Source organism: Callospermophilus lateralis, chromosome 5 (assembly GCF_048772815.1).
Source record: "Callospermophilus lateralis isolate mCalLat2 chromosome 5, mCalLat2.hap1, whole genome shotgun sequence".
NCBI lineage: Eukaryota > Metazoa > Chordata > Mammalia > Rodentia > Sciuridae > Callospermophilus > Callospermophilus lateralis.
In genome coordinates, this window is record NC_135309.1 from 37,319,990 (window position 1) to 37,340,542 (window position 20,553).

At 51.8% G+C, this 20,553-nt stretch overlaps 1 protein-coding gene across 5 annotated transcripts in view; it reads left to right on the forward strand.

Moving 5' to 3' along the window:
* The window catches only part of Jade2 (jade family PHD finger 2), a 52,173-nt gene extending 31,833 nt beyond the window's left edge, over positions 1 to 20,340 (forward strand). For all 5 annotated transcript variants that reach the window (XM_076856491.2, XM_076856492.2, XM_076856490.2 and 2 more), the window contains exons 8-12: positions 756 to 872; positions 2,002 to 2,466; positions 13,059 to 13,176; positions 15,759 to 15,890; positions 16,894 to 20,340. In XM_076856491.2, the coding sequence (XP_076712606.2) occupies positions 756 to 872; positions 2,002 to 2,466; positions 13,059 to 13,176; positions 15,759 to 15,890; positions 16,894 to 17,702 (1,641 nt within the window). In that variant the 3' untranslated portion in view covers positions 17,703 to 20,340. The remainder of the gene's footprint in view (positions 1 to 755; positions 873 to 2,001; positions 2,467 to 13,058; positions 13,177 to 15,758; positions 15,891 to 16,893) is intronic.
* Positions 20,341 to 20,553: the final 213 nt, after the last annotated feature.

Consider the following 20,553-nt stretch of genomic DNA (forward strand, 5'->3'; position numbering starts at 1 on the left):
CAGACTTTTCTGTGATGATGGTCGTTTGTGTCAGCAGAAGCCACTGGCTTTCAGAGCAGCATCTTAAAGGCTGGGACTACCTCTCAGTGTTGCCTGGCCTGGACACAGCAGAGACAGAACCAACAAGGACCCCACCATGGGAGCCCTTTAGAGAGGGGCCCTTATTCTATTCTCAGACATGGCCAGATGAATGTGTATTGCCTCCTGGGGCCGATGCCCTGTAGAGGTCTTATATGCAGACCTGTCCCCCTAGGCAGGGCTAAGTAAAGGTACATCCCTCTTGGCCAGGAGAGGCCTGAAGACCCCAAAGTGGAGATTCCATAAGGTCTGCTCTTGGTGTCTAGGAAAAATGATGAAATTAAAATAAGTTATAGAGGCTAACGAGATGCAGAAGGAAAAGGGACTCGCACATTCTCCCCCTTCTCTCACATGCACACACACACACACACACACACACACACAGAAGCACTTCTGTGGGAGGCCAGCACAGTCATCCTGTCAACTGTACATGATGCTCATGTGCATTGTCCCTCCGTCACAGTCCAGGATTAGTCACAGATTAGCACACAACTTGCCCAGCAGATAGCTTGGGACGGTGAGGAGGGACTCGGACCTGTTTGGGGTCAGGAATTGGGATTCAGAGGCTCAGCCACTGTTCTTTCTGCCTACCACCTGGTTTCTGTGGGCAGCCCCCATGTGACAGGGTTCCCTGGAGGCAGTCTGGGGATTGACACAGTTCCCTATGTCCTGCTCAGGTCAGCATTGGCTGTCCAGAGAAGATGGAGCCCATCACCAAGATCTCACATATTCCAGCCAGCCGCTGGGCTCTGTCCTGCAGCCTCTGCAAGGAGTGCACAGGCACCTGCATCCAGGTACGAAGCCCATTTCACCTCCTGGAGTCCCCTGGAAAACAGACTGCAGTCTCTACCCTCTCCCTGCCCTCACCCCAGCCTGCCCCTAGGCTACTGCAGTGGGACCACAGATGGGCCCAGGAGGTGTGGGACTAGGGCCAGACTCAAGATTACTTCTGGGAGGAGGTGAGCATTCCTTTTTATCCTCAGATCCTCCAGAGACAGAGTGGCTCACCACTCCATTGGAGCGCTGAGAACTTGGCTTTCCCTGAGAGTGTTTTTAGGCTTAATAAAGACATTTACCTTGCTTTAGACATCAGGCTTGACTTGGGAGGAATGGGAATCAAATTTCCCCTCCAGCTGGGCTAATGGGCTCTCCTGCCACAGGACTGCACTAGTCTGCCTTGGTTCCCAGAATCTAGTGTGCATCAGATCCGGGAGGGCTTATTGAACACACATTGCTGGGCCTCCTTCCCAGAGGTTCTGATTTAGTAGGTCTAGAACTGAGAATTGGCACACTCTCAAGGTCCCACGTGATTCTGATATCTCTGGGGGTTGGGGGGGGGGCATCCTTTTCCGTCTCATCTCTTCAGGAACGGAATTGTTGATGCAAACACTACCTGAGCCTTCACCCATTTATAAGACCTTCAGAAGGGTTTCTGAGTGCAGCATTGCTGGTTCCTAATATTGGGGGGCATTGCTGCTGAAACAAGGCTAGAAGGGAGGGTCAGGCCTCAGCTGCCTGGCAAGACTTCAGCCCCTCCTCCCAGATGGGCAATGAGGATCCCCGCCTTAGATGATGTCGCAGTAGTAGAGGAGGCGTGGCACGTCATCAGCCTTTCTTTTGATGCCTTCTGCTCTCAGAGTCATTTTGCCCACACAGAAATGCAGCTTGTCCCCAGAGGTCACAGAATCATTTTCTGATTGCTGACTCCCCAGGGGTGTGTTGTGCCAATCTGTTACCTTTCCAGGTGTCCCAGGGCTCCTCTGTCCCATGACTCCTTCCATCCCAGGCAGGGCATTGGGAGCCCATGCCATTTTATGTAGGACTTCCCAGGCATTCAGCATTGTTAGTGGAGCTCTGTGGCAAGTCCCATATCCTTTTCCTTCCCACCAGGGCTCCTTTCATGCTGCCTTTCTCTCCCTCCAGTGTTCAATGCCTTCCTGTGTCACTGCATTCCATGTCACGTGCGCCTTTGACCATGGCCTAGAAATGCGGACTATATTAGCAGACAACGATGAGGTCAAGTTCAAGTCGTTCTGCCAGGAGCACAGTGATGGGGGCCCACGGTGCGAGCCTACATCCGAGCCCACAGAGCCCAGCCAGGCCATCGAGGACATGGAAAAGGTGACTCTGCGCAAGCAGAGGCTGCAGCAGCTGGAAGAAGACTTCTACGAGCTGGTGGAGCCGGCTGAGGTGGCCGAGCGGCTGGACCTGGCTGAGGCACTGGTCGACTTCATCTACCAGTACTGGAAGCTGAAGAGGAAAGCCAATGCCAACCAGCCGCTGCTGACGCCCAAGACCGACGAGGTGGACAACTTGGCCCAGCAGGAGCAGGACGTCCTCTACCGCCGCCTAAAGCTCTTCACACACCTGAGGCAGGACCTGGAGAGGGTGAGTAGCCCTGGTAGGCCACTTCAGGAGGCCTTTCTGCTCTGGCTCACTGCCCTGGGACAGCCAGCCAGGACTCACCTGGCAGCTGTGGGCCCTAGCCAAGTCCCCTGCTCTAAGATCAGCTAAGGGGCTGAGGGCTTCCAAGTCGTGGACAGTACGGGGGGGATTGATACTTTACAGAACACAGAAGGATCGAGCTCTTGCTTCTTTTTTTTTTTTTTTTTTTTTTTTTTTGAGAGAGTGAGAGAGAGAGAGAGAATTTTTTAATATTTATTTTTTTTTAGTTTTCGGCAGACACAGCATCTTTGTTTGTATGTGGTGCTGAGGATCGAACCCGGGCCGCACGCATGCCAGGCGAGCGCGCTACCGCTTGAGCCACATCCCCAGCCCCCAGAGCTCTTGCTTCTTTGAATACCTTTAGTCCTAGAGCTTTCTCGGGTTCTGGTGAAGGTAACCTTACCAAGGAAGGGAGGCTGGGGGAGCATCAGAGTTGAGGCAGAGGTCCAGGTGCCTGGCTCCTAATCACTTCTGGCCTCCATGGCACTACCTGGTCCTAACATGTGAGCTTTAGAATCGGTCAGGAGAGGCACTGGAGCTTCCCAAGCTGCCCCACTGACCTATGCTGTGCGAGTCTGGGTACACAGGGGTGAATGTGGCTCCCAGTGGGTACCTCGCAGACAGAACTGAGGCACAAAGCATGGGGGCAGGTATTGAGGTTCTGCAACCTACATGGAGTGGAGGGATAAGCTTGGCGTGGCCAGTAGATCCTGTGAGGCTGGGCTGGTGGACCACAATGTCTGCAAGCTGCACAGGCGAGATTTAAATAGAGATGATCTCGCTGCATGCCTATAATCCCAGTGCCTTGGGAGGCTGAGACAGAAGGATCACGAGTTCAAAACCAGCCTCAGCAAAAGCAAGGCACTAAGCAACTTGATGGACCTTATCTCTAAATAAAATATAAAATAAAGCTGGGGCCGAGTGCCCCTGAGCTTAATCCCCAGCACTAAAATAAATAAATAAATAAATAAATAGGGATGGTCTCACTGCACCTGGGATTTCCAAATCCTCCCCAGGGAGGAGGAGTCGCAGGACTGCTGTGAACGAGTTGGCATGCTCCAGGAAACAGCCCTGGGTGGAAGCATCAGGGAAGCTTTTGTGTAATCTGAGGCATCTGCTTTTATTACCCACAACTCGGTGAGCAATCTGTAAAATGGGTCAAGCATCTCAGCAAGTGTCTTGCTGTGCAGAGGTAGCTGGACCCCATTTCCCCATTCCTCTTCACCCCATTTATCTGCCCTGGGGCTTGGACAAAAGGGGAAGTGACCTTAGTGGCCTGAGAGAGGACTTACTGCCTGGCAGTTCCCAGCCTACAACCAGGTCAAAAGGAAGAGGAGGAGGTGGGAGGGGTCACATGTTTCATGCTGTAGCCAGGGCAGAAGTCAAGGCCACCTGCCTTGGAGTCACCACCTCCTGGGCAGCCTGGCCTTCTGTCACACAGGGCAAGGGCATGATACTAGCCCTCTGAGACCAAGACACTTCCAGAGTTGTCCTGAGGCCACCCCCAAGTTCCCATTCCCAGGGTCTCTTGTATAAACAGCTGCTTTGCTCCTGCTGTTCCCAAATGACCCATCAAATCTGACCTCCCTGGTCATGCTGAGCAGCAGCCCTCCAGCCTAGCCCTGACCCTGGCTAGGCTGTATGGGAAGGTTCAGGAATTCGTCTCACTTCTGTAATCATCATCCTGGAAAAAGAAGATTATCCTCCCAGCTGTACTGAGCAAGTGAAGAAACTGGGGCTCAGAGAGATGAGGTGACAGGAAGCCTTAGATGAGCTTGTTTCCTAGAGACTTCAGAGCTGAACTGCGGGAGGGCTTGAGTCAGGAAATGCAACGCTGGCTCATTCTCTATTCTGTAAATTTCCCGGGCAAAAGCATCCCCATATCAGTGCCCCAACCTCCCAACCCCTGTGTCAGCTGGTACAGGTGGAGCCAGGGTTTGAGGCTCAGTTGCCAGCAAACCGGCTGAGCAGGCTCCCGGGGACCCAGGGCAAGCAGGACTTCCACAGACCCCTTCCAAGGCAGGTGTCCTCTCCAGAAAGAGGAGTCAGGGCAACTTTTGATGTCTGTGCAGCTCTTGTGGCTCATGTGGGTCTTGTCCAACTGCTGCTTCCACAGCAGCCACAGGGCTAGGATGGTGGGCACCAGCTGGGAGCAGGGCAAGGGGAGGCCAGCCTTGGCAGGCTGAGGAGGAAGACCATCAGAGATAGTAGTGAGCCAGGGCACCCCCTCAGGGCTGCTGCACCAAGGCCTCTCATGGCCACGCATAGAACTCCGCTGCTGCGGAGGCTTTCTGCAAAGTCCCATGGTGGTGGTGGCCTGGCCAGTGGGCCCAGCCTCTTACCATGGCCCAGTGCCAAGAGCCAAGAGTATCCAGCCTGTGACTGGGCACTGGGCCACCTTGGCCTGGATCCATCGGGGAGGTGTAGGGCAGGGCTTGAGATGGAAGCCCTGGGTGGCCTGGGTCTGTGTCTAGTCCAGTACTTCCCAGCTCTGCACCTTCTTTGTTTCAGTTTCCATGTTATCTGAGTTTTGTTTTCTTGTCTATAAAATGGGAATAAAAATCAAACTGATCTTGGTTACCGTGAAGACCGGGGACAGAGATTAAACACAGTGCCCTCCGGTGCTGGCTGCGATTCTTGTCAATGCTCTCACCCCGTACAGTGTTCAGCTCTTAGCGGGGAAGCCAAGCCTAGGGCTGCAAGGGTGGGCTCCACAAACAACTGAGGAGGCAGGCCTGGTGCCGGGGTTGGGAAGCAGCCTTCCTGATTGATTTGTCCCTCTACGGTCAGGCAGGGGGTTGCTGAGAGAAGCAGAATCTGGGACTGCCACAGCATGAAATCCCTTATTTATGGTCATCCCAGAAGATGCACTTTCCTAAACATTTCAGCCATAGGCCTTGGCCCTGGTGGGCAGCTCAGGAAAATAAGACCAGCACCGCCTCCCGGAGTTATTCACGGCTGACAGAAAAATTGCAGCACTGAACATCAGCCTTAGAAACACCAGCTAGTGTCCCCTAGCAACCACGCTGGTGGTCAGGCTCTGTGTTGCTCCCTATGGCTGTGGATCTCACTACCAGGAGTTTATTTGAGGACCTTCCTGGGGAAGAGGCCGGGAGGGTAGACACACATCTGCCCTGAAGATGGACACCAACTGCCCCCCTCACAGCCTCATTACTGCTGCCCCTCCCAGGGAGAGAAGGGCTGAGTATGAAATTGGTCCTGCCCTTTCCTGACATTTGCCACCTTCCTCCTTGTCATTTAATCACTCTGTTTACGGTCTTCACTGCCTACATTATAGGCCCCTCATCTCTATTCCCACTACCAAAGCCTCCCTTATCCAGATCTTTGGGTCCTCAGCCTCCAGGACTTCTTCAACACCTACTGCCCCTGTCCCTCCCCCCAAATCTAGTCACTACCTCCAAATGCTCCCAGGTCAGTGACACAGAACTCCCCCAAACTCCTACCCCTGGCTCTGGTATTAGCTGGGTGCCTGTACCCTTGCCCCTGTGCTGGGGCCACACCCCTGGAAGAGCCTCATGCAGCACAAGATACTCTCTGCCCACAGCAGTGAGCAAAGGATTCCCGAGACACCTGCCAGCAGCCTTGTCCAGCAGTGTGGTGGACTTTCCCGACCCTGCCACCTCCCCTGTGGCTCTCCCTGTCCATTAGCAGACAGCTCGTCTCTTCCTCAGACCAGAGACCTCCACTTCCTGCTAGTGAGCCCCTGGACCCCATCTCTGTCCTTGCTGCCACCTTCCTTCCTCCCCTCAAAGAACCTCTCTCCAGTTTACACCTGCAGGGAGCCAACTCTGCCCTTTCTTTCTTTCTTTCTTTCTTTCTTTCTTTTTTTTTTTTTTTAAGTATTTATTTTATAGTTGTAGTTGGACACAATACCTTTATTTCACTCATTTATTTTTTATGTGGTGCTGAGGATCGAACCCAGGGTCTCACGTGTGCGAGATAAGCGCTCTACTGCTGAGCCACAGCCCCAGCCCCTCTGCCCTTTCTTATCCCCTCCTCAGGATCTTTTCCACCAGCACTGGAATCTATCAAATCCTTCCTCCCACCTCCTGGGGTCGTGGGATACTCCACTGCCCTCCCCATTTCTCCTTTCCTGTCATCTCTCGTGGGATTTGCTTCCTGTGGCCAGGCTCTTCGCCACTACTGAATCCCAGAGCCTTCTGTGTTGGTCACCAGCAGCCTCCACCTCCCACTGTCCATCCTCATCCCTCGCCCGAAGCATTGGTTGTCAGTGCTTTCCAGCCTGACCTTGGCCTTAATCTTTTCATCGTGGATGCTATGACCAGGTCAGCCTTAAGGTCCTGCTTCCCTGGCCTCCTCTGTCTGAAGTATCCATTCCACAGCTTTTCCTGTAACAGAGAACTGGCGTCAACCCATATCTCCCTCCTGAATTCCAGCTCTGTAAGTCCCCTTCAAACATCTCACACTAAAGATGCCCGCTCCTCCCTGGCCTCCACTTCTCTGGGAGTACCCCAACACTGGTCCATTCTAGCTCAACATCCAGCTTTGAGTCCTCCCTGCTCCTCAGCCCCACACCCAGGCTCTCTCTAAAACTCATTAATTAACAGTACAACTTCATCAAGATATAAAACCTGGAGGCTGGGGTCTAAGTTCAGTGGTAGAGCACTTGCCTAGCATGTGTAAAGCATTGGGTTCAATCCTCAGCACCACATATATATAAACAAATAAATAAAGGTATTGTGCCATCTCCAACTAAAAGTATTTAATTTATATTAAATATAATAATATATAGAAATTAATATATATAAAATAAATAAACCTGGCCACGTGCAACAGTGTGAGCTTTAATCCAAGGCTGAGGCAGAAGGATGGCAAGTTCAGCTCTCTTTCCAGAGGGCTCTGGAGAGAGCCCCCATGAGATTTATTCCTTGCTTTAGCCCAGCGGTTCCCTTCCATGAGATTTCTCCCATTCTCTCTTGAATCTGTATCTACTTTCTTAAATAAATCTCTGTACCTTTGAAGGAGTGAAAAGTTGGGAGGGTCGGGGGTATGCAAGTTCTAGGCCAGCCTGGGCAATTAGGACCCTATCTCAAAAAAAAGTGTTTTGGGTTGTTTTTTTTTTTTTTTTTTTTTTTTTTTTTTAATATAAAACCTGGGACTGGCAGTGGAACACACCTGGAATTCCAGCAGTTCAGCTGGAGGATCACCAATTCAAGGCTAGTCTGGGCAGTTGATCAAGACCTTGTTCCAAAATAAAACAGAGCTGGAGATGTTGCTCAGCAAGTTCAAAGCCAGCCTCGGTAATTTAGCACCCTAAGTAACTCAGAGTTTCTATCTCTAAGTAAACTATAAAAAAGGCTGGGGATGTGGCTCTGGGATTAAGTGCTCCCTGGGTTCAATCCCTGCTACCAAAACAAAACATAAACAACAAAAAACCCACCTGGGGCTTGTATGTGCTTTGCACTGGGTTCCACACCCAGTACCAAACCAAAACAAAAAGCAGTAAAACTGTGGGACACAACTTAACAGGGCCCAAGGCGGCTGGGGCTGGGGCTGGGGCTCAGTGGGGAGGGTGGGGGGTGTAGCTTAGTATTTAAGCGCTCCTCAATTCAATCCCTCGTAGCAAAAAAAACAAAAAAAAAAAAAAACAATAAAACCTGTGTTTATTACCACTCCTTGCCCTAGTTATTGGAACTTTCCTAGTTTTCTTCTTGATTCATTTTTGCACTGCTATCTTTAAAATGAGAATGTTTTAACTTTATAGTAAGAAAAAAAAATGACAGTGTAAGGAGCCTATGGGTCTATGTGAGCTTCTAAAGTGAGATAATACTTTGTCTCCCAGAAGCCATAGGATAAAGGAATTCAGTATTTACATGCAGTAAAATGTTGTCATGTTACTGAGATTATTATGTTACTAAGAAATTAGAAAACTAATAGGTGATTTCAGGATGAAGTAGATGCTAAAGGATCCATCTCTGTAAGCCCCCTTCAAATGGTGGATCTGGTGGTCAAAGTGTGACCAAAGTACCAATCAAAGAACATTGGGATTCTACAGAAGGAAGCATTCTTGTGTCTGGAGTTGAATCCCCAGGCAGTTTGGTCTTTATCAGTAAAAGAGTTTGAGCTGATACTTCAGGATGTTGTATTTTAAGTATCTCATTCTTCGCTACCACTGCATATTTTAGAATAAACGTAACCAGACTTTTTTAATAGGTTCCAAAAATAATAATAAAACACCAGCATAAGTTCTGCTATTTTTTCTCCCATGCCACAGTGCATTGTTTAACTTGTTTCCTATGCACTTCACTATAGAGGGCCCTGACCTGAGGCAAGTAGTTCTTTGAGTCTGCAGTTCTGTCTAAAATGTGTATTTAAGGCTTCACCCCTAGAATTAGGTGTCCCCTAAGCCTGAGAATCCACTACCCACTGCAGTGACTTTGATGCCAGGGATTCATTTGGGCTTGCCTTTTTTTTTTTTTTTTTTTTTTTTTTTTTAAGAGAGAGTGAGAGATAATATTTATTTTTTAGTTTTCTGTGGACACAACATCTTTGTTTGTATGTGGTGCTGAGGATCGAACCCGGGCCGCACGCATGCCACTGGAGTGCGCTACCGCTTAAGCCACATCCCCAGCCCCCTGGGCTTGTCTTGAGAAGCCTTGCTTTATAGAGTTTCAGAAGGGAATGTGGCTGTGGTTGAGTGGTTGAGCATTTGCTTAGCATGCGTGAGGCCCTGAGTTCAATTCCCTGTACTGCTAATAGCAATAATAAATAAGTAAATGAATGAATAGATAGATAAATAAATAAAAGAGTTTCAGATCAGAGACATACTATATCTACATCTTACAAGGAAATCAAGTATGGCCCTCAGTGATTTTGGCGGGGGAATTGCAACATAGGGCCTTACTTCATCTGGTTCCTCACCTTTTTTTTTTTTTTTTTTTTAAGAGAGTGAGGAGAGAGAGAGAGAGAGAGAGAGAATTTTAATATTTTATTTCTTGGTTTTCAGCAGACACAACATCTTTGTTTGTATGTGGTGCTGAGGATCGAACCCCGGCCACGCGCATGCCAGAGGGGCGCGCTACCGCTTGAGCCACATCCCCAGCCCTGGGTTCCTCACCTTTGGATGTTAGGTCTAAGGGTGGATTAAACTCCAGGGTGGCATGTTCTAGAAATGTTTTGAAAGTTAGACCTTGATGAATTTCTCTTTAGATTAGAAATGATTGGCTTATATTTTAAGCTCCAAAATAGCCCTGATTGGGCTGGGAACAACAAAATAACCATGATCCATTTCCCTTTCCAAGTCTACCCCCTCACCTCCGAGTCCATATGGCTATTAGAGAGGAATGGGCCAGGCTGTGAGAAGGAGAATAATATTGGGTTGCTTAGATGCTCGAGCCAGGGATGACCTTCTGGAGGTGACATTTGAGCCCAAAGCTAAAGGACAGGAGCCAGCCATGTAGGTGGATGATGAGCCTCCCAGGCCAAGGGTGAATGTGTACCAGGGCCCCAGAGTGGAAGTGGGCAGGACAGGGAGAGAAGAGACCTGCTAGGCTGTGGGACATAAGCCATGAGAAGAGACATGAGGGAAGTTTTATTCATATCCTAGGTTTGTCCAACGAGGTAGCATCAGCTAGATGACTTTAAAGCAACAGAAATTTGTCCTCACGGTTCTGGAGGCTGGAAGTCCAAAGTCAAAGTGTCAGTGGGCTGGTTCCTCCTGCAGGCTCCAAGGGAGAGTCTGTTCCACACTCCCCTCCTAGCTTCTGGTGGTCCTGGGAAGCCTTGGAATTGCTGGACTCCTGGGTGCATCACTGCAGTCTGTGCCTCTACTCTCATGCCATAGTTTCCCTGACTGTCTCTATGTCCCTGTATCCTCACATGGTCTTTTATAAGGGCATCAGTCAGATTAAGGGCCTATCTTAATTCAGTGTGGCCTCATCTTAACCAGTGGCAACCACAGAGACCCAGTTTCAGAGAAAGTCCATTCTGAGGTTCCCGGCAGACATGAATTTGGGGGGGACACCATTCCACCTGGTATAGAAACCCTGGGAGGTTGTAAGGGAAAGAAGGAAGTGGTCTGATTTTGTTTCAAGATTTCTATGGGATAGCAGATGAGTCTGATGGCTTCTTATCCACATGATAGATGATGAGAGAGGATTAGGAGCTATAGGGACTTAGGGTCACAAGGAAAGACGATGGATATAACTGATGGGGGGTGATGGGTGCAGATGAAGAGAGCAGGTCATCCAGGACGACTCTGAGGTTTCAGCTCACCCCTCTGCAGAATCCCTCCACAGCTTCCCTTGGCCTGGCTCAGTCAGAGCTCAGAGCCTGCCCTTCCCCCTTCTGGTCTTGCCTGTCCTCACTTTTCCCTTGATGCTGGGCCTGGCCATGCCCCTTCACTGATTGGCCTTACTGTGGATCCCTTGTCACCGGGCTGTGTGTGATCAACTTCTGCAAGGCCTAGCTGTCCCTTTTTCCAGGAATCCTGGCTCCTCTCCCCAGCTCTGGGTCAGGGCTCTCTGATACTTGGTCAGCATTTATCTGCCCTCCTGGGTGGCAGGCCCTAGGAAGAAAGGGACTCCTCATGGCATTGCTAACTACAAAGCCCAGGGCCCCACACAAGAAAGAAGAGCTTTAGCTGGTACTTAGGGCTATGGGGAGGATTTTGGCTAGAATCCAGTCCTGAGGAAGCTCAGGATTTGAAGAAGGCAGGCCATGCCAGGACTCCAGAGAGAAGAACTTACAGGCTATTCCTAAGTAGTTGCAGCCCCCGGCTATCCCTTAAGGAGTGGTGACCATGTGAATTGTAGACCTGGGGCTCCATTCCACAAGATCTGGTATTCATGGTGTAGGCTGGGGATGGACACACCACCTTGTAATGCCATGGAAAGTCCTTACAGAGCCCGTCCTGCAGAGGCTTGGAACTAGTGCAAGCCTTGTTCTGGGATCTCCTTCATGACTAGGCTCAGGAGGGAAAGAGGGATGCTTAGACCCCACAGAGAAGTCTGATCACAGCTACCCTCAGGCCCCAGAGAAGTGGTGGTCATGCCAAACAAACAGGGGTTCAGAATCAGATTGACCTCTGCCTTGAAGAGGACAAACCCAGCTAGGGACCAAGATGCCTCAGCTAGAAAGACCCTGCTAGGACCCAGGACTTAGCTGAGCAGCTTTGCCACTGCCGTTGCTCCTTGGAGACTCCATTCTGAGCAGAAGGTGATGGCAGACCATGGAAGGGTCTCACGGGGGTGGAACCCAAATCTGTGCCCCAGGAAGTTGTGAGAGAGCAGCTAGTGAGCGACGGTGGCAAGCTGGGTGAGGTGCCAAGAGGGCAAGTGTGATGTGGTCCATCTTTCATGTGCTTCCAGATCACCTGAAGGATGTGTCCATGTCCCGTGGGCTAATAAGTAGGATGCCTTCAAAGCCCTTTAGGGACTCTTCCCAGCTGGCCTAAGGAAGTCAGAGAGACCTCTGCAACTTTCTGCTAAGGAAGTCTGCCACATGGCTGAATGACTATGGCCATGTGGGTGTGGGAGCCTTGGTCAGAGTAGCACAGACCTGGCTCAGGTCCCAGTGCAGCAGGTAGATGTGGGGCAGCTGCAACCTGGGCGCAGGTGGGTTAGGACTGCCTGTCTGCTTTCAAAGCCATTCTGCCTAATCTCTAGCTCCAAATTTATAGGGCTATGTGTGCCTCAGGACAAGTATTGGTGTCTGCCACAGTCCTTGTGTCTGAGGAGTTTCTTTGCTGGGAAAGGCAGGCCTTGGACGGGAGGTGAAGGATAAACTTGACTTACCTAGAGAGGCCCTGATGAGCCTTGGGTCACTGTGGACTTAAAGGACAACAACCATGTTGGAAGGGCCTTAGGAGACAGAATGGCTGGCTCAGCCTAGAAGTTAATTTCTTTTTCTTTTTTTTTTTTTTAATCTTTAAAAAAATTTTTTTAATATATTTTTCTTTTAGTTGTAGTTGGACCCAATATCTTAATTTTATTTATTTTTATGTGACGCTAAGGATGGAACCTAGGGCTTCACACATGCTAGACGAGTGCTCTACCGCTGAGCCACAACCCCAGCCCAAGAAGTTCATTTCTTTATGTGTTTTGTTGTTGTTGTTATTATTGTTGTTGTTGGTTTTTTGTTTTGTTTTTTTTGTTTGTTTTTTTGGTTTTTTTTGCATTGCTGGGGATAGAACCCAGCCCTTGCACATGCTAGGCAAGTGCTCTACCACTAAGCCACAACCCAAGCCCTAGGCCTGAAGGTTAAGACCAAGGGAGGAAGGTACAGTTGCTGGGCTGAGCTAACCAGTTAGCCCCTGCTGGCTCTGGCTCAGCCAGGGCCCTAGGGCCTAGGCTCCTCTTGACTCCATATTCTGGATCACATGGCCGGGGATGCACTCACTGACTGGGAATTGATTTCCTGATGTCCTGTGCAGGGTAGGCAGCAGCAGTAACCTCTGTCCCATGTGCTTCCTTCTTCAGCAGTGACCCCCAGAGGTGGGAGATCTGGGGTGGTTGCTATGAGTAAGGTGGGAGATCTCTCTTGTGTTTCCTCAGGTTAGAAATCTGTGCTACATGGTGACAAGGCGCGAGAGAACAAAACACGCCATCTGCAAGCTCCAGGAGCAGATATTCCACCTGCAGATGAAACTTATTGAACAGGATCTGTGTCGAGGTAGGAGCCTCTCTATTGGCCACCTGCCACCTCTGTTGTGCACTCGGGTGCAGGACTGGATCCCAAGGAGGGTGTGTTGGGGGGGCATGTGTGTAAAGCCAGGGGCATCGGCCCCTCTCTTTCCAGCATCCAGTTGCTAGGCCCAGAGAGGTCCCTGTCCAGCTTGTAGTGGTGGGCAAGGAGCCAGAGTTTAGAATGTGGGCACAAGACCTGCCCGCTGGGGGCTTTACTGTTTCACTGAGTCACCACAGCTTAGCAGCAGGTACAAACCCAAAGTCCTAGGAGCTCTCTGCTGAATTGAGGCAGGACAAGCAGGAAACTTGTGAGCTTCTTTGAACCCCCATGTTCCTGGGAGTCAGTACAAGAAAGGCAGCTGAGCTGGGTCAGAGCCCTTGTATTCCTTCTTTTTGACGCCATGTGACCAGATTCAGGCCCTGTGTTAGTTAGCAGCATTTTCCCTGTTGCCTTCTTATTCTGTATTCTGTTGCATGTATCAAACAGCTCTGGAAAGCAAAGAAGCTTTGACCTTGATCTTATGGGTTAATTGTGGATATTGCCAGACGTGGGGCCCTTCCTGGAGTGTGGATGTGTTAAGAAGGGCAGGGCTTAACCTAAAGCAGTTGTGCCCTAACATTGAACTTGCACACAGCAGAAATAGCTGAGTGGAGAGAGATTTTTGAGCCAGCCACCGGCTGCCACTGCCAGCTCAGCCTTAAGGTCAGGCTGGGCCCAGAGTGAAGAGGAGGGAGGGGAGCTGCTAGGCTACCCTCTGAGAAGGCGACTGAGCACTGGTCCTCCCCACATCCCTGCCAAAAGCTGAGTTGCCTCCGTGTGCTTTGGGATCGCCACCCACTCTGGCTTAAGAAACTTCCATCGACGGCTCCAGGTGCTGGGTCAGGGCGGGTCATGCCATGCTGAGCTCACTGTGAAAAAGGCTGGCTGGTAGCCTCCTTCCAGGCTCCTTGTCTTCTCTTTAATCATTCAGAAGCCCAGGGTTCCTGTTCCCATAGGCCTCACCATCTGGAGAAAAGACAATGGTATCCCAAAGCTGTAGTCAGTGGCAATATAAGGTATCAGAGGTATCAGTGGTGACACTGATACTCCCTAGCACTTGACTGGCCACACATCTGGCTGCAAAGACACCCACACAAGACTCCTACAGCCAAAGAAGCTGAGGTTGCCAAGGCAGGGACAGTGCCCTGGGGCATAGGATCCTAGAAACTGGGGGGTCTGGCCAGGATACAAACCTGTAATCCCAGTTACTCAGGAGACTGAGGCAAGAGGATTGTAAGTTTGAGATCAACCTAATGAGACCCTATCTCAAAAAAAGTAAAAATTCAAAAAGGGTTGGGGATGTAGTTCACTGGTAAAGTGTCCCGGGTTCAACCCCCACTACCGAAAAGAAAAGAAAGAAAGAAAACAAGAAACTGGAGAGTTTGCATCCTCTCCTTGGGTCCTTGGGTCTGGGAACATTTATAGCAGCTCCTTCTCCTGATAATAGGCAGCTTTGTTCAAGCAGGACATTTGGACAGAAGACTGGTTTGCCCCTGCCTAAAGTTGATACCCATACTAGTGTGACATTTGTGACCCATGACCTCCAGGGTGGGACATAAGTTGCTGAGTCCTGTCTGTCCCTGTGGGCTGGGAGGGCCTCCCAGTGGAGGCCTGGATCTGAACTGGGTGAAGGACAAGACAAGTAAGTAGCGTATTTGGAGACTGAGGCCAGAAACTGTGTTGGTAGAGAACCTGGAATGACTCTGACGTGACCGCAGGTGAGGGAAAGGAGGTACCTCAGATGAGGCTGTGGGCTAGCCAGAGTGAGATAGGCAGGTCCTGTGGTCTAGGGGAAGGAGTCTCAACTGTCCAAGGGCAGTGAAAAGCCTCCTGCAACGTGTCAGGCATGGAGTCCATGTTACAGGTGAGGAGACTGAGGCCTGAGGTTTCTCTGGGAACCAGCACAAGAGCTGGGGCCACATCCCTCCACTTACTCTGAGCCTTGTGCAGCAATCCATCCTGCCCGTGGCCAAGAAGCTAGGAGGATTCAGGGCAGCTCTGCCCATCCTCCATGTTCTTCCCCTAAACTTGCAAGGTGATCATGGACTGAAAGGATATGAGAGCCAGGTGTGCAGCCTGAATCTCCCATCTGCTGCCTGACCTCAGATGCAGACCAGAGATCAAGGCAGGAGACTTGCTCAAGGGGGCTGACTGGATTGTTAGGACTGGAATCCAAGCCTCTTGCCCCTCGCATGATGTTCTTTCTACCCTTGTGTCCAGCCGTCCTTCCCACTGTCCAGGACTCCCAAGGTTTAAGTTGTTCAAGTCAGACTGAAGTTAACATTCTGCAAGGGCCTTTCCTCTTGGCCTGGTGCCCACCTCAAGACCCCAAATGGCAGCAGTGTTCAGTTAGCCCTTGGTCCCACACCAGCTGTCCCCTGACAGTGCTCACAGGCCCCTGGCTTTGACCTTGGTGCAGTGGAGGCTGTGCATGGGCTAATGATTCTTAGGCTACCACTCAGTGATGGTGGTCCAGACCAAGGCTACCTGGTGTAATCATCTCCTTCCTCTCACTTTTCCTGACACAGAACGGTCTGGGAGGAGAGCAAAGGGCAAGAAGAGCGACTCAAAGAAGAAAGGTCACGAAGGCCCTAAGGGCAGTAGCCCTGAGAAGAAAGAGAAAGTAAAGGCTGGGCCAGACTCCGTGCTGGGGCAGCTGGGTGAGTGAGGGGCCACACTGACCCCACAGACACAAGCTCACACTGTCACCTGCTTGCAGCCACACTCCCACATAAGGCCAGGTGCTTACAACTTCCAGCCACAAAGGAGATGATGGGTCTCAGGGCCCCACCTGACATCCTGAGAAATTCCCCTCTGTAGATGTGGATGGAGGCTGTGGAACTCAGGGACTACCCATTCATTTGCCATGCTGGGGTCCAGGGTGCTAGATTGTCACAGAGGGCCATAGGCCAACACCAGGCTAAGCAGGGAGAATTGCCGGAAATCCTCGCCCCCTTCTCTTCCTGCCTGTCCCTTAAAGGGGCTCATCCTTCAACTCCAGCAAACCTTAATGGAACCTTCCACCCAGAGAGATCCAGAGGAGTGGCAGTCTGCCTTTATGTCACTGTCACAGGCCTTCTTCCTGTCCCCATTGGGCGGAGCAGCCCTCATGGGCTCTGACTCTGGGATGTCACACACTTAAGAGTTCTTCTCAGACAGCAGGGTAGAGCTCCCTTCCAGACCTCACCTCAGCACAGAAGCCTCAGGTCATCTTTTATGTCCCTGCACATCAAGATGGGGACACTTGAGTGATCTCTAAAGGGAGGCCCTGATACCTTCCTCCCCTGATTGTGCTGGGCGTTTTGCTGCAAGCGCTCGGAGAGAGCCCACATGGTGAGGCAGCGCCCCCTGGTGGCTAGAGGTCGTTTGTCTCCGTTCTTCCTTCCCTGAAAACCTGATTAAACAGGGCCGCTGCCATTGGCTTATTCTTTGCTTTTGCCACCTTGAGATTCTTAGTGATTTGGGCAAGTACCATTTCTACTACAAAATTTATGAAGCCAACTCTGGGGGTAGGCTGTCTTTCTCGGGAGAAAGTGGTGGTGAGGGATGGACCCAACAAGATAGCTCACCTGGGTCAATTGTGAAGGAGGGTGGGCAAGGGCTCCTGAAAGGGCAGGACGTGCCCCCGCTGCATCTCACCTGCCCTCTCTCTCCCTTGGTCAGGGCTGTCCACCTCATTCCCCATCGATGGCACCTTCTTCAACAGCTGGCTGGCACAGTCAGTGCAGATCACAGCAGAGGACATGGCCATGAGCGAGTGGTCGCTGAACAACGGGCACCGTGAGGACCCCGTTCCGGGGCTGCTGTCAGAAGAGCTGCTGCAGGACGAGGAAACGCTGCTCAGCTTCATGCGGGACCCCTCCCTGCGACCTGGCGACCCTGCCAGGAAAGCCCGGGGCCGCACCCGCCTGCCTGCCAAGAAGAAACCACCTCCGCTGCAGGATGGTTCGCGGACAACTCCTGACAAAGCTCCCAAGAAGCCCTGGGGCCAGGAAGCAGGCAGTGACAAGGGTGGGCAGGGGCCACCTGCCAGGAAACCACCACGGCGGACGTCTTCTCACTTGCCGTCCAGCCCTACAGCTGGGGACTGTCCCATCCCAGCGGCCCCCAAAAGCCCCCCTCCACTGGCTCCTGAGACCCCAGACGAGGCAGTCCCAATGGCTGCTGACTCAAATGTGCAAGTGCCTGGCCCTACGGTGAGCCCCAAGCCCTTGGGTCGGCTCCGGCCACCCCGTGAGAGCAAAGCCACCCGGAGATCACTGGGTGCCAGGCCTGATGCTGGGACAGGACCGCCTTCTGCTGTGGCCGAGAGGCCAAAGGTCAGCCTACACTTCGACACTGAGACTGATGGCTACTTCTCTGATGGGGAGATGAGCGACTCGGATGTAGAGGTCGAGGACAGCGGGGTACGGCGGGGTTCCCGAGAGGCAGGGGCTGAGGAGGTGGTCCGCATGGGTGTACTGGCCTCCTAATTCACCCTACCCCTGTCCCAGGTCCTGCCCTGGTCCCTGATAAGGCCTCAGCCCAGTCACAACTGCCATTTCCAATCTCTGCTGAGTGTCCCAGACCCTTGAGGCTGCCACTCTGTTGTGGTTTTATTTTTAATATAGAGAGTTTTGAATTCCACACTGTTGTCTTTCCTCTGTGCTGGCCTAGGACATTAGGATTCCTTCCATGGCTCTGGCCACAAGGACCATACCAGGTCCTGTGTGCCACCTCTGTCCCGGCCCACGCAGCATTGCTGGGCTTCTGGTTAGATGTAGGCAAGGTGAAGAAGCGCTCAGGACTCAAGCCCGCTGCCACTGGGTGACAGACTGTCGTTTGGGCATTATTTCATGGCAGATGGGCCAGCCCAGGGCCTTCCCCACCTTGCCCCCAGATCACACTGGGGCCCATAAGGGGGGGGGTCCTGCTGCACTCCACTGATCCCCAAGGAAGTATAATAAATGATAACCCAGCCAGAGTCTACTCACTGTCACAAGCACAACGAGTTTATAAGAGAAAGCACTGAGGGGGCGCAGGGGGCCCACTGGTTCCTGACCAACCCACATCATCTGAGGCCTGCCCGCCTACCCCACCACCCTCCCCTCCCTTGCTGCTCTGCCCCTGCCAGTGCCCAGCCCAGCAGCTCTGGGAAGGGGTTCCCAGAATCCTTCCTGAGCTGTTCATTTACTCAGGGGACTCCCAAACAGCCAGCCACCAGTGCCGGTGGAGGGCTTCAAGGGAGGGCCAGTGCCCAGCCAGGGGCGTGGGGCTCAGACCAGCCCACTGCAGAGAATCACTCTGGGGCTCCAACTTCCTTCCTTCGGGGCCAGTCTCGGCTAAAGTCTGGTCACTCCCACGTGGAGCTGGCCAGACCAGACCGTTTGCCTTTTCAAGTTTCTTAGTCCTGCTAAAAGATGAGCTTCTTCCTCGGTTTCCTTTTGGAAACACCTCCTTCCAACAAGCAGTGGGATCCCGGGGCCAGAGCAGGCCAGTGTTGGCCTGCTGGGGCTGGTTGAAGTCTTGCTGGATGTTCTCCTGTTCCTGTGTCCCTTGGCGCCTTAATCCTGTTCCTTATACCCCCATCCCACCCCACCCTGCCTCACCCCACCTTTCCTCTAGGTTCCAGATAGTTGCTCTGAAGAGTTTTCCGTGGAGTGGCCCCAGGGTGATAGCTCAGGGAACAAACATAAAAGGAATTCCGTGAAAACTTTTTTTTTTTTTTTTCCTCTTAACGAATTACTCCTGGGTCACTTCCACCACTGGTAAAGCCAGAACTTCTCCAACAAGAACCTTGCAAAAGTCCAGTGAATCAGTCGAATCATTCTATGGATGCCAAAGAATATTTTGACCATAATACAGCACAGTCTGAACCTGACAACTTGTCACTGGGACTTTTTTTTAAATGGAGTTCTTTAGCAACAAAGTACAGAAACACGTTCATTGCGCACACCCACGGAGAGCCCAAGGTCCTTGGAGCAGGATGCTTTGCTGCTGCTGCTGCTGCTGCTGCTGCTGCTGCTGCTGCTGCTCTGTACCTGGGTGTTGGATTTCAGACCCTGGGCTGGGCCACTGTGAGCATTCCTAAACTCTGAGACTCCCAGGGGAAATCCTGACTGTGAAACCAGCGTGGAAACCGTCTTTACCATGTGGACCCTCCCACCGCCCCCCCGCAAGAATACACAAAGAGCAAACAAGCGGGATGGGGAACAACTTAACCTTCACCCCTCCCCTGACTCCAAACTTAACAAGGTACGACAGTGGCATTGTCATCAACACTCAATCTCGTGAATTTTAGCAAAACCGGAAACAAAGAGAATGACTTCAGTTCAGAGGATCGGGCAAATTTGTCCAGTCCGAGTGGACTCTTGAGGGAGTGGGTGGGCTCCAAGGATCCTGGGCGTTGGGATGGCATGAGCTACCACGTAGACTTAGTCTGCCTGCCCGCCTTGGTAGTAGTGACAGTGCAGTGTTAGCATGGGCATCCCAACCCCAGTCTCTGTTTACTGCCTTTGAACAGACCTTCCTTCCCCGTGCTTCGGGTCACTTCGGGTCGCAACCTTCTCTGTGCCAGACTGCCTGGTCTGGCCCTGGGGTGAACAAAGGGGTGAGCTTAAAGAACAACCAAACTCTGCCAGGGGTGGAGCGCCAGTCAGGCTCAGGGTTCAGCAGTCTTGACACTTGCCCCGACCTGTTCACTCCATCTCGGGGCAGGGTCTGGACTCTGAATGGAGAATCAAGGGGTGAGTGAATTTTAGAAAAATCTAGCCTCTTGCCCTGGGACTGGCCTTGCTTCTAAGCCAGAACCTAGGCTGGGCATGCAGATGGGGTGGCTGGCATTTCTTCAGGAAGCCTCTGCTAGTGACGGCCTCTGGATTCTGGCCCCTCTTCTCTGTTGGCTTTTGCTTTGGACTAGACTGTTCCTGGAGTTTGTGTCCTGGAAAGCCCAGAGTCTCTGGGCCAGTCGCTCCCAGGCCAGGCCCTAGAGCAGTCTTTACCAGGCAGCTGACTCCACCTCCAGGATGTCCACCAGGCTCCAGGGAGGACAAAGATGCCAGTCTCTCCTCCCTCCTACCCCCAGTGGCTCCCAGTTTTCCCCATTAGCCACAGCCCCTTCATTCATTCTTTCTAACCCACTATCCACAATGGACAGGGCTGTGTTGCCCTCTGAGACCAAGAAGGTTCCTTTTCCAGACCAGAGGCAGATCTTTTTCTTGACCACATCTGCCCACATTCATAGCTCCTCCTCAGGGAGGCAGAAGCTGCTCCGTAAACTCATTCTGGCTATATAGTCCCCCATTCTCACAGTCCCGCTGCCTTCCACCTCCTTCCCTCTCATTA